We start from the raw sequence: 14,513 nt of genomic DNA on the forward strand, positions 1-14,513 counted from the left end.
ATTTGGTTTTGTCATGGAATATCTTGGTTTCTCCATCTATGTTAATTGAGAGTTTTGCAGGATACAGTAACCTGGGCTGGTATTTGTGTTCTCTTAGGGTCTGTATGACATCTGTCCAGGATCTTCTGGCTTTCATAGTCTCTGGTGAGATGTCTGGTATAATTCTGATAGGTCTGCCTTTATATGATACTTGACCTTTTTCCCTTACTGCTTTTAATATTCTTTCTTTATTTTGTGCGTTTGGTGTTTTGACTATTATGTGACGGGAAGTGTTTCTTTTCTGGTCCAATCTATTTGGAGTTCTGTAGCCTTCTTGTATGCCTATGGGTATCTCTTTTTTTTAGGTTACGGAAGTTTTCTTCTATGATTTTTTTGAAGATATTTACTGGTCCTTTGAGCTGGGAGTCTTCACTCTCTTCTATACCTATTATCCTTAGGTTTGATCTTCTCATTGACTCCTGGATTTCCTGTATGTTTTGGGCCAGTAGCTTTTTCCACTTTACATTATCTTTGACAGTTGAGTCAATGATTTCTATGGAATCTTCTGCTCCTGAGATTCTCTCTTCCATCTCTTGTATTCTCTTGGTGAAGCTCGTATCTACAGCTCCTTGTCTCTTCTTTTGGTTTTCTATATCCAGGGTTCTTTCCATGTGTTCTTTCTTGATTGCTTCTATTTCTATTTTTAATTCCTTCAACCGTTTGATTGTGTTTTCCTGGAATTCTTTCAGGGATTTTTGTGACTCCTCTCTATGGGCTTCTACTTGTTTATTTATGATTTCCTGGAATTCTTTCAGGGATTTTTGTGACTCCTCTCTATGGGCTTCTACTTGTTTATTTATGATTTCCTGGAATTCTTTCAGGGATTTTTGCGTTTCCTCTCTGTAGGCTTCTACTTGTTCTCTAAGGGAGTTCTTCACGTCTTTCTTGAAGTCCTCCAGCATCATGATCAAATATGATTTTGAAACTAGATCTTGCTTTTCTGGTTTGTTTGGATATTCCATGTTTGCTTTGGTGGGAGCATTGGGCTCCGATGATGTCAATTAGTCTTGGTTTCTGTTGGGTTCCTGCGCTTGCCTCTCGCCATCAGATTATCTCTAGTGTCACTTTGTTCTGCTATTTCTGACAGTGGCTAGACTGTCCTATAAGCCTGTGTGTCAGGAGTGCTGTAGACCTGTTTTCCTGTTTTCTTTCAGCCAGTTATGGGGACAGAGTGTTCTGCTTTCGGGCGTGTAGTTTTTCCTATCTACAGGTCTTCAGCTGTTACTGTGGGCCTGTGTCTGGTGTTCACCAGGCAGGTCACTTGCAGCAGAAATGTTGGTCTTCCCTGTGGTCCCGAAGCTCAAGTTTACTCGTGGGGTGCTGTCTACGAACTCTCTACGGCGGCAGCAACCAGGAAGATCTGCGCTGCCCTTTCCAGGAGCCTCTGTGTACCAGGGTTCCAGATGGCGTTTGGTGTTTTCCTCTGGCGTCAAAGATGTGTGCAGAGTGCAGTCTCTTCTGGTTTCCCAGGCGTGTCTGCCTCTCTGTAGGTTTAGCTCTCCCTCCCACGGGATTTGGGTGCAGAGAACTGTTTATCCAGTCTGTCCCTTCAGGTTCCGGCGGTGTCTCAGGCGCAGGGGTCCTGCTGCTCCTGGGTCCTCCCCCACGGGAACCCAGAGGCCGTATACAGTTTCCTCTTGGGCCAGGGATGTGGGCAGGGGTGGTCAGTGTTGGTGGTCTCTTCCGCTCTGCAGCCTCAGGAGCGCCCACCTGACCAGGCGGTGAGGTCTCTCTCCCACGGGGTTTGTGAGCAGAGAGCTGCTGTTGGCCGGGACCGCGGGTTTGGGGCTCCCCTAAATTCTGTCTCTATTCCACAAAGTCAAGGGTAGAAAGGGGAAGCCATTTCGAAGAGGAAAGCTAACGGATAGATGTTCTTCCAACTGAGAGTGCAAGGCAGGTTTTGCATTTGCTCCCAATATTTCAGTAAAGGCCGAATCCTACAAAGGCCCAAAGTCCATACGGCTTGGATAATTTATCTACTGCTAGAATTGTTGCTGGTAATAGGTGCTGTGAAGCTTCACATTTAATCTTACACTTTACACTTTTGGTATCAAATATATTTTATGCACTTATCCACCACCAAAGAAAAATCCATGACAATTAGACCTAGAAACAATTAGTTTCATATCTTCTTTCATGACCTGTACTCATTACCTGCATTCAGCCTTCCTCACTCTCTAGTTAGCTTTTCTGGTCCTCTTCATGTATACTGCGCCAACATTTACATATATGCAAATTTATAACCTAATTCTGCATGTGAGAGACATGTGGTTTATTTCCTTCTGACATTGTATAACCCTGTTAAAATATTATACATTCTAGTTCCATCCACTTTTCTGCAATGTTTAGCTTCATTTTTCTTTAAGGCTGAATTTCATCTAGTTCCAATAAAAATATTTATTTATTATGATTTTTCTACAGCATGATACATTTTAAAATTATAACATTCGATGAAAAAAAGCAAGTTTCTTGGTGTTTTAAAATTTTCTGCATGTTGCTCATTTTAAGGGCAAAAGCTCGCTCTGTCACCACCCATTTTCTCTTATTAAAAGACAACACTTACTTCCAAGGAAGGGAAACAGGAGGGATTACACTCATTCCCTCATTCTATCCTTTCCCGGGTCAGTACACAGCATTGTCTTAGTGTTCTATCACTGTGAAGAGAAACCAGTACATCAGCATCTCTTGGAAAAGAAAGCAATAAAAGACAATAAAAATATGTCACTCTTGGTTGCTCTTAAGGGGCAGTCAAGGAGACAGACGAGAAATAAAACACTATGCTTTGTTGAATTCAGATCTCAATCTTTAGATGTCTGCTTAGCCTGTTTATGGAGATTTCTGTTTGTTCAAATAAGAATGACCCTCATAGATTTGAGTGCTTAGTTATGAGGGAGCGACACTATTAGAAGCTGTGGTCTTGTCAGAGTATGTGCATATTGGTTGGAAGAAGTGGGCCCCTGGGGGTAGGGTTTGGGTTTCAAATACTCAAGCCAGGCCCAGTGTTTCTCCCTACCTGCTGCCTAATAGTCTATATTAAGCTTGCATAACAGGGTTTTCTGACTTACCCATAAACAGAATTCTTCCCCAAGAAGCAGAATTTCCCACAAGCCAGAGAAGGCAAAGGGGAGGAATTTGGTTAGAGAAGAGACACTGTGAGATAGCACAAGGATGCTGACCAGCTTGTTACAGACCTTTCCTGTTAGTATCTCAGTGACCCTTGCTATAGTGTATTATCTTTTTTGATGTCTCTTTTACTTGTCTTTCGTTTTTCTTTCCTTTTACAGATTTTTAAAGGTATTGGCTCTGAGGAGACTGTGCAAAGTCAAGGAAACAGGAGGCTCATCAGCTTCTCTCTCTCAGGTACGTGTTGCTCACATAGAAGCCTTATTTATGCAGTGCTCTTGTTTGACAACTAAAGAAGAAAGCGTTACTTTTGGCTAACAATTCTAAAAATCTGTGAGTCAATTGTGGCAGGGTGCAGGCATGACAGCAAGCAGCAAGAGCCCACCCCATGCAGTGTGTTTCCTCCAACAAGGCTGCACCTCACTATAACCTCTCCAGACAGCACTACCAATAAGGAACTAAGCATTCAAATGCCTCAGCCTGTGCAGGACATTTCTCATCCAAACCACTATGTGCAGTGAACCTGAATGTCAACCACTTTTACTTGACTCTAACGAATGTACATCAATCTCTTTGTGTCTCATTTACCTCACCTCTGGGATAAAAATAAAAAGTATCTGGTCTATTGCCTTTGAATAAGCAAAAATAATGGAAATTCAGTCAGTCATAAAGTAGGAGTGTTTTGACACTGTGTGAATGGAAGTCGGCCATAATAGCAGTATCAAGAATTTACTGAGGGCAAGTTACAGAACTAAGCAGAACTTCCAGTCAACCCACTTAAGCAGAGCAGATCGAAGCTGAGCTGGTCAAAACAGCATTCTTTGGGAGTGGAGGAGTCAGTGGAATCCAAATACAGTCCATTTTAATTTATCCGATTTTAAAAAATAATAGTTGGGTATTATGTCAAGCTTTTCCTGGGGAAATGGGAGCAGGGTCTATTAACCCTGGCTGGGGAACTGATGGCAGATCAATATAACCATTGTACTGAGGTGGATATAATAATAATAAAAGATTTCATTACTGGGGCCACTTACAAGAGCATGAACAGCTCAGAGGGAGCTGCATCACTGAAAGGCCTACCTCATCATGGGTGAGAACTTGGGACAGCTGCATTATTAGAGCCCTCTGCAGATCGTACGGGCAGTGCAAGTTGGAGAGTGTTCTGCAAGAAGCTCCACAGAGATTCTCTTCTCCAGGCAACTGTTTTCTGCTTCTATGATCTCTGGTGAGGAGATTGTGGAACTGGTAGGTTTCTACTATGCAAGACTTGCAGTGGTGCTGACTTCCTAAGTCTCTCTTCCTCCCGCCTCAGTGAGGAAATGCCTTACTTTGTAGGAAATTGATGAAAAGCAAAGAGGATGTTACTTTTTTAATTTCATGACCCTATGGTGGTTCTCTAGTTTACTGACAATGGGGAAACAAGGTAAAGAGTTATAGGAAATCTGTGAGTTTTTTACAGAACTCTTCTGTAAACCAAAAATTATTTTGTCATTAGAAGTGTAAAAGAACACTGAGCTGCTCTGAGTAAAATAATACAGAAAGTCCAGAATCTTACATAATACATCTTAACTAAGTCATCTTCAAAGAACACCGTTGAATAAAACCCCAATTCTATTGACCACAAATAAAAAACTGTGACCTTAGTTTGTCAAATCAGTTCTCCATAGCAAGTGTGTCACAATCAGAGGTCTCATGAAATTTTGGGGGAAATAAATTATCACCTGTTGTGATTTTCTAGGTTGAAGCATATGAATATTCAACAGTGAATCCCAGATGTTATCGTGGGATGATAAAAGAAAGGAGAAGAGAAAAATTTAATAATTTTTTTACACCAGAATAAACACATGCAACCCTTGGGTTTCCATTTTCACGTTCCTATTGAAATGCTAAAAAATAACAATAGCTATACTGGTTTTCAAAAAACAGTAGAAACAAGAAAGACCACAGGAGAATTTGCCAGAAACCAAGAGTAATTTTCTATGATCAAAGTTCCAATGGTATCTTGAGGTTCAGGAAGGGTATAGCTGGAGAAAGGACAATAGCTCTGTTCCTTGGTCCCATTTTGCCTCTGTCATTCAGATATGGGCTCTTGGACAGACCAGGGAATTTTTTCTGTACCTCAGCATTACTCAGAATCAGTTAATAAGGTGTTCTGAGTTAAGTCATCTCCTGTTTTCCATGGTACATACTTTTATTATTCCAAGATGACAGTTTCCAGCATTGAAATGGAACTACAAACATGGGACTGTAAATGTGTCAACTAAAGAAAGAATCCTGGAAAGGTCACAGATAAATAATATTGTAATTAGGATATATGCACATTCATTTAATTTAGTATCTCTATCTATGATAAACAATAAATACTGTTCAAAGAAGAAGACTCAGTGAGTACCAGGCCTACTGAGGTGAAACCCTAGGATCTACATAATGGAAAAAGAGAACCAATTCCTACAAGGTTTTCTCTGACAAACATACCTGTACCATCTTGTCACTCAAAGAAATGAAGAAAGAAAGAAAGGAAGAAAGAAGGAAATAAGAAAGAAAGAAAGAAAGATAGAAAGAAAGAAGAAAGGAAGGAAGGAAGAAAATGTAAGAAAAAGTAAATACCAAAAGAAATAATAAAATATACTCAATGCCTTAAAGATAAAAGGAAAGATCACCTAATCCATAACTAAAGATGGTCATTAGTTTTTCTCAACTTGATAGAAACTAAAGTCTCCTTGGAAGAGGGAACTTCAGTGAAGAACTGCCTTCATAAGACTGACCTATAGCTGTGCTGTAAAACAATCTTTTTATTTGCAAATTGATGTATTGTGAGTGATGCCCGCCTGAACAAGTAGCCTTAGGCTAAGAAACCAAGCCAAGCAAGCAATAGCTAACTGTTCAACAAGTAGCTTCCCTCCATGGCCACGCCTCCGCTACTACTTAAGTTCCTGTCTTGACTTCCTTCAGTGATGGGCTGTGATCAGGATATGTAAGCCAGGTAATCCCTTTCATCACCATGTTGGTTTTGGTTCATGTTTTAAAATTGCAACAGAGAAGCGAGCAAGGACACTAAGCAAGGCCCTAAATATCACAAAGCTGACAAGACATGAGTCCACTCTGAGACTAGAAGCAGCGACAAGGATTCTAATAGTAACCAGCTGGACAACCAAACTGGACATTGCCAAACCAAAACTACAAAACTTTTCATGAAGAAGTAGTGAAAAATTTGACTGGAAGGATTTGTAGAAAAAAAGAGGAAGAACAATTGAGGAACATACATTAGAAATAGATCCCCCTCTCTACACCATGAAATCGTGCATACTCAAACATCTTAAGTAAGACTGTTCAATTGCCAAGATCTCCTCTTCCTAACACCAGAGTTTCTTGTAATTTTCATCGGTGATGAGTGCCTAGCCTCACAGAGGTGTGTTTACTTTTCTTTCTTGGTTCTCTGCTCTTTCAAAACTTTTTTTTCTGTGTATCCTTACTCAATGAAAGTCACACTTAGGGTAAAATGACTGCCCTTGGTTTCCTTGTGTCTTGACCTTGCAAAACAACTTTCTAATATGAGCAACTAACTTGTTCTAACAAAACAGCTTTGATCTAACATGTCTCCCATTAGTTTTCGTCCATGTCCACCATCCTCCTCTCACCCATTCCTATCCTCTTAATCTGTTAGTGGAGCACTGGAAATCCAGTCCAGTAAGGATCAATGATCCTCTCAGGAAAAGTAATATGTCCACAGCGCCATTTAAACTGGCATAATAAGACAAAGATTTCTTTCCCAGACACAGTATAGGCCAGGAAATGTTCCAAATAGTATTCTGTGCAGGTACAAATCAGACTTTGTTTGTAATGGGAAATAGCCTAAACATTGTATAAAACAGAAAGTTTCACATATATATTAGTTACTTTTCTGTTACTGTAATAAAATAGCATGACCAAAAGCAATTTACTGAAGAGTTATTTTGAGATCATGATTCTAGAAAGATAAGAGTTTGTTGTGACTGGAAGGAATGGCTGTAGATGGCTAGATCAGAAAACTGGACGATTCTATCTTCAACTGTATATTCAAGCAGAGAGTGAACTGCAAGTAGGGTGAGACTACAGACTCTCGAAACTATCTTTAGTAACGCCTTGCACCTCTCAAAACCTTGCAAATAGTGTCCCCAACTGAGGACAAGTGTTTAAATATCTGAAACTATGGACGACATTTCTCATTTAAACCAGCAGAGCGTGTTTTGGATTGTTTGTTCTTTCACAGGACCTATAGATACTCAACCTCATTAAAACATGCTTAAGTAAAATACCATTTATTTTATAGATTTCCAGGCCATGGGATTGAAGAAAGGGATGTTTTTCAACCCAGACCCTTATCTGAAGATTTCCATTCAACCTGGTAAACATAGCATCTTCCCGGCCCTCCCTCATCATGGACAGGAACGGAGATCCACGATCATAGGCAACACTGTAAACCCCATCTGGCAGGCAGAGGTGAGTGTTAGGGAGTGGGGATTCTGAAAGGAAGATGAAAGATCAAAATCAAAGAAACAGTGATAAGCCCACCTCTGTGCTCCTCTTGTTGTGGAGCACAGATTCGGGTCTTGAACTCATGGCCATGAGATTCAGGCCTTACCAGGGAATCATGTTCTCTAGGGGCTTCAACTCCAGGGTCTGGAATTATTGCCCCAGGCAGCACTAAGTAATACACTGTCACTGCTACTCTGAATGTAAAGGCAGAATTTCTACCTTCCAGCCCAAAATTCAATCCAAGCTCCAGAAACAAATAGAAAAAGGAAAAAAAAAAGAACAATAAAACAAACAAACAAAAACCCACAAGAGAAAAGAGAAAAGAAAAAGGAAGAAAATCTTTAATAAGGCATGGCTGAGGTTGTGATCAATGCTTGACAAGGACCAGCCTTGATCTGAACGTCTCACAATTTATACAGATTCTTATAATCTTACATAAGCTTTCATCTGCAGGTGATTTTTAGGTTCCCGCCAAAAGGTACATTTTCTGAGCAATTATCAATTGGGACTTTTTTCCAGCTAACAAGATCTTTTGCTTATTCAAAGAGCTGTGGGAATCAGCTCTCAAGACCTACAGCTGTGCAAAACTGGCCTTCCCTCAAGGCTGTCTGGCAAACCTTTACCTTTCCAGATCAGAGCGAGCAGTTTGCAAGAGCAGCTTGTAATAAAGCAGAACTAGGCAGAATTTAGCCAAACATAAGTCAGAAGTGTAACTTTAATTCACTTTTTACCTTTTTCTGTTCTCTAGGTTAGTTAGTGTCTAGGTTGGTTAGTGTATTACCTAACTATCCTAAAGTTGCATCTGAATAACAATGGAGGCAGAGCCTTTCAGACACTTCTTACTTCAATGTAACTGAATGTTTTCTAAGCAAGCTTACTAATAAATCCCTCTCAATCATATTTAACCAGTGTTAGAACTTGTTGCTTTTTCTGCCACATAGCCAATGGTTTCTTTCCTGATTCAGATCAGATGCCTCAGGCAGGAAAACACATTTAAACATGATTGGTCCCATTTCTTCATAGTTCACCACCAAGAGCTTCCAATATAAATGTGAGCCTCTATACAGCTTCCAAAGATACTAAAGTCATCAGCTTCCTGGTGTAGACAAATCATTAATCTCTAAAGTATTTCTGATTTGCTTACACCTTGCTCGACTTAAATAGGTATGAAATGTAAGCCTTGGTGGCTTGAATAATGGTATGAAGCTTGCTTACAGTAGTAAATAATTCGTTGTGTCAGGAAAGGACCTTTTGTACTTTTAAGTGTGTCTCCTCCACTAGGCGGGAGTATAGGAGTTCCTCAACAAAGCATGGATTGTGCTGGCCCTCACAATACCTTGAGGACGTGTGGGAACTGGTTATAGCCTGCTCAGCTCCTTGCTTCTCATCTAATCATTTGAGAATATAGCCTGACATCTGTATGGTTGGTAGCAAAGCTGAATGAGCTGTAATACAGAGGAGCTGTGCAGACACAGAACTTGACTCAAACCCTAACCTGACCTGCTAACAGTTTTGTAAGGCTTGAGTCATCAGTTACCCTGTGAGCCTTGTAATAGCCTCATCCATCTACTCATCTCCAGCTGTAACTGATGGATGCGTACACCACCTAAGGCACTTACATCATATATTCCTTCCCTTATTATTCAGAATAAACTGTCCTTATCACCAGTGTGGAATTTTTTTTCAAACATCATAAACAAGAAAGTGTAGTTAAATATTTGGAAGCAGGCTTGTTTCATTGTCTCTTGAGTTGTACCACCTTCTTGTTAAGTTTAATAACCCTTTCTAGGCTCCCCAGAAAGATTTTTTAGATCTTTGAAATAGAAATGGAGTTACACTTGAGCTACTATTAAGTTAGGAACAAATTCTAAAACACTGAAAAATGCACTATTATAGAATATTGAATTTACAGTGACATGTTCCTTTAATCCCAATTATTCTCACCAACAATTTCTGAACTACTTACTACATTCCTGGGGATAGCCCAAAATGATACAGCAATTAATTGTATCTGAAAAAATGAGCAAGTTTGCCTAATACATTTGTCACCAAGGTATTATAAGTCTTAGAAAACAGTTTTAAAATCCATACTACCTAGATGGTTTAGGATTCAAAATGTCAACTAGGATGCACTTAACATTTTAAAATATATGAGTCCTTGCTTTAAAATGTCTTTTCCTCTGGCAATATATTGAAAAATGTTCTTAATCTCTGTCCTCGGGTTTGGGCATTACTTTTTAAATGCTACCATTGAAATTAATTCAATAATTCTCATCAAAGACCTGTAGCTTAGATAGACATCGCTCACCTGTGCCTGAGGCCTTGGGTTCCATTCCCAGTGCCACAAAAACAAACAAAATGACATACAAACTCACAAAGCATCTGGCAGCTTAATGCCAGGAAAACACTGATGCTTTACCTAGATAAATCCTCAGTCTTTGACAACTGGTGCCAAATGTCACACAGTAGATAGGGTTATCTATCTATCTATCTATCTATCTATCTATCTATCTATCTATCTATCTGATAGATTCTGCTTTAATACATCTGTACTTAATAAAAGGATTAAGGAAAAATCTAGATACTTACCAAAGTGAGCGTTTATTCTCATTTTAAAAGCAATTTTTTTAGAATTTTATACAATGTGTTTGCATCATATTTACCCCATCCCCAACTCCCTATAGTGATGACATTTTATCTATCCACCAAACTCTGTGTCCTCCTTCTTCTTATGGTCATCAAGTCTAATTTGCTCTATGTATATAGACTTAGGTGTTGTACTGGCTGGTTTTGTGTGTCAACTTGACACGAACTGGAGTTATCACAGAGAAGGAGTCTCAGTTGAGGAAATGCCTCCATGAGACCCAGCTGTAAGGCATTTTCTCAACTAGTGATGATCAAGGGGAGGGGACCCAGCCCATTGTGGGTAGTGCCATCCCGGGATGGTGGTCCTGAGTTTTATAAGAAAGCAAGCTGAACAAGCCAGAGGAAGCAAGCCAGTAAGTAACATCCCTCCATGGCCTCTGCATCAGCTCCTGCTTCCTGACCTGCTTAAGTTCCAGTCCTGACTTCCTTTGGTGATGGACATCATGGAAGTGTAAGCTGAATAAACCCTTTCCTCCCCAACTTGCTTCTTGGTCATGATGCTTGTGCAGGAATAGGAACCCTGAAAGACAGATGTGCTATCTACCTCTGGAGCGTTGTTGACTCTACTCTTAAGAAAATGGATTCTCTCTTTTCCAGCAGCTATCTGGACTAAGGGTGGGACTTTGTACCTGCCCCCTTCTCCATGATAAAGTTCAGTCTAGCTTGAGCTTGAATAGATTTCATGCATGCTGTCATAACTGCTGTGAGTTGACACGTGCAACTTCCATTTGGTGTCCAGCAGACACTGTTTCCTCACAGTTATCCGCCACTTCTGGCTTTTTCACTAGGAATACTGAGCCTTGAAAGGAGGGGCCTTACCCTTGAAAGGAGAAGCAGGGGGCAAAGACTAAGGGTTTGTGCACACAGCTCATTACATCTCTAAGGGTTAGGAAGCCAAGATCGTGTGCTAAACATGGCCAGTTTTCACACTCTAGCTCAACGCTGATGGCTTTGCCTCTGCCTCTGAAGTCCCATGTGCAGAAGTTTCCACAACTTCCCAAAACAAAGCCACTGGGTGAAGATAACGATGAAGTATTCAAACTCATGAACCTGTAAGGAGTGTTACATGTTAAAACTATAAAACCTTTCTCTCTCTGTCTTGTTTCCTCCATTGTTACACTCCAATGTTTTCTTAGTCACTGTAGGCAATGGTCCCCATAGCACAGAGGTAAGAATTGTCCTCAAGGGTTTCAGTGTAATTAGTAGCTTGTATGATTTTATCGTCACTTTTCTTCCATATGAGCGTGTGGAATCATTCACTGTATTTTTGTTTTGCTTTGGTTTTCCCGTCAGAAACATCAAACTGCTTTTCTGCATGTTTTCTTTTGTTTGTATTAGGTTTTTGTGTAATTACCTTCTGGGTTAAGTTTAAAAAATGAAGTAAAATGAAACAAATGAAAAGATACAGGTAAAGATAACTACACAATTTCTTCATCTCTTTCTTCCTTCTAACCTCCCTGTCTTAGTCAGAGTTTTTATTCCTGCACAAGCATCATGACCAAGAAGCAAGTTGGGGAGGAAAGGGTTGATTCAGCTTACACTGCCACATTGCTGTCCATCACCAAAGGAAGTCAGGACTGGAACTCAAGCAGGTCAGGAAGCAGGAGCCGATGCAGAGAGGTCATGGAGGGATGTGACTTCCTGGCTTGCTTCCCCTGGCTTGCTTCCTCTTACACCCTCTTGCATTTATGTCCTTTTTCTTTTATTATTGTTACACATGTGTGAATAAATATAAATATAATCAGCCACATTTATTTAAGTTTGTTTGTGTATTTACAGTTTGAATGCCAACTGCTTGGTGGTGTTTAAGTAGGGGTTTAATAGGGAAAACTAGTTTGTCCTATCTCAGAAGTCAGCCATTAACTGTAGTTCATGATGCCAGTTTTCAGAAAGAGCCTGACTTCTTGCAAGGTATGATTTGATCATATGCAATACATCTTCAAAAAGTCATCCAAGGACACTCTATGACTGCCTTTAAATGAAGCATTGTCCCTTTCTGTTCCCTGATAACACACACCTCAAACTCATCCTCTCCCAGCCTCTATTACCTGAACATAGCCCCTTAGCTCAGGCTGAACCTCCCTGTCCACACTAGAATTGGGTCTGGTTTGATCTTGCACAGTTCTTGTGTATACTGTGAGTTCATACACATAGCCGCTTTGCACGTATGTCTGGAAGATGCTGTTGCCTTGTGTTCACCCATTGCCTCTTTCTCTTCTGCTCTTTCTGCCTCCTCTTCCACAAATCCCTGAGCCCTGGGCTCAGGATGCAATATGGAAGGACTATGTGAGGGCTGAGCATTCCACAGTCTCCCTCTCTGTGCTCTGGCATCATGTGGGTCTCTGTGTAAATCACCATGCACTACAAATAGAACTTCTCTGAGGAGCATTAATCTACAGGTAAACACAGGGCATTACGATTTGATATAATTCTATACAATACTCTACCAACTCAGCAGAAAAATAGCAGCAGGTTCTTCACTAGGCGATGTAACTTGCCTGTCTAGCCACAGCTTCTTGTTCTGATAATGGTGCCAGGAATGAGTTTCATCTTGTGGAATGGGATGAAAATCCAATCAGAAAGTTGTTGGCTGCTCCCATCGTTTTCATGTCACTTTGCTCTAGTGAGTGTGTCTTGCCAGTCCAGTCATTATTTAGCCCAAGTGGTTCAGCTGGGTGAGGTTGATGACTACGTTTCATGTCTGGTTGTGTGCATATCACACAGAACTATGGAAGCTAGCCAGTAGGGATGACCCTTTCAGACCAATACCAGCTTGATTTCTCCATGATCTGTTCTGAAGCATATGGCGTTCAGCAATCGTATCTTACCCTCCACTTCTGTAAGGTAACCAATAACATTGCCAATAACTGTAAAGCCTGGACATGTCCAGGACCTCACTGGCCAAAAGAGTTTAACTCTGCCTAGCATTGGGATTTTAGTTTGTTAGTGGAGTGTTGTGTTGTAACTGCCTTTTAACTATGTATGTATGTATGTATGTATGTATGTATGTATTATGTATGTACATATGTACATATATGTATGTGTGTATATATTCGTATATATGTGTGTATATATGTATATGTATAATATATGTTTAATGTGCATGTGTGCATATATATAGTTCATATATCTGTATATGTACTTACATATGTATGTATAGTTCAAGGGTAAGCATCTACATTAGTATGTTTTCATATGACTTGTTTGAAAGGCCTTCAAGGTTATTATTTGTCCCCATATCCCTTCCTCTACCCCATATTCCTCTCCTCCAATCCAATTTAACTCTTCTTGTTCCATGATTCTACTCGATGCTTTATACTATTGGGTTTGATCTTCTTTCCCTTGAAATCCCCCCATTTCCTATTACCAATTCCCTGATCTCTAGGGATAGTCCAAATGAAGAACACATCTGATGAGTCTGTATGACCTCACACAGAATGACTGATCCCAGCTCTATCAATATGTGAAATTAATTTTTTTAATTTTTAATTTTTTTAGATTAAAATAGTTTATTTAGTCACTCCAAAATTTCTCCTATACTTACCTTGGTCTCTTTCAGTTTCATGGCCTATTTCTCTTTCCCCGTTGCTACATGAGCACAAGCATTTTTGTTGCTGAAGATCCTGAGACTTTAATAGCAGCTAATATTAATTGATCATATGTGTGTACATGTGTGTGTTTATGCCAGCACCCATACTCCCATACAACTGCCTTATATACATGTTTGCATACCCTGTGTAAGCCTTTCTGTCTACTGTATTCCACATCTCTAGTTACATATTTTCTATAGTCTATTGTTCCCTTTCCCATACAAAACAACAACACTTTCTAGTTTCCTGGCTTCTACTTTTAAAAGCCAAATTAAATATGTAACGATATTTAAAACTAGGAACCATATGTTACCTCACTCAAACAGTTCTATTCTGTTACCTGAAATATTCGTGGTTTCACTATTCTTTACAACTAATATTTCACTGAGCATGTGTGTCATAATTCCCTTATCCATTTATCAGTTGACAGACATCATCCATTTCCTGGATATTGTGTGTAGAGCAGCAATGAACATGGATATGCACGTATATAATAATGGGATATAATGTCCTTTGAATGTATACCAAAGATCTTGGTCCTGTATTAGTTCTATTTCTAGTTTTTCAAGTAACTGATTTCCAAATTGGCTGCACTAGTTC

General features: G+C 39.9%; 1 protein-coding gene across 5 annotated transcripts in view; it reads left to right on the forward strand.

The window, feature by feature from the left end:
- Nucleotides 1-14,513, forward strand: part of Hecw1 (HECT, C2 and WW domain containing E3 ubiquitin protein ligase 1) — a 414,282-nt gene that overhangs the window by 202,164 nt on the left and 197,605 nt on the right. For all 5 annotated transcript variants that reach the window (XM_087590135.1, XM_087590133.1, NM_001440089.1 and 2 more), the window contains 2 exon segments: nt 3,324-3,399; nt 7,472-7,641. In XM_087590135.1, the coding sequence (XP_087446261.1) occupies nt 3,324-3,399; nt 7,472-7,641 (246 nt within the window).

This window comes from Rattus norvegicus, chromosome 17 (genome assembly GCF_021556685.1).
Source record: "Rattus norvegicus strain SHRSP/BbbUtx chromosome 17, alternate assembly SHRSP_T2T, whole genome shotgun sequence".
NCBI classification, from domain to species: Eukaryota; Metazoa; Chordata; class Mammalia; order Rodentia; family Muridae; genus Rattus; species Rattus norvegicus.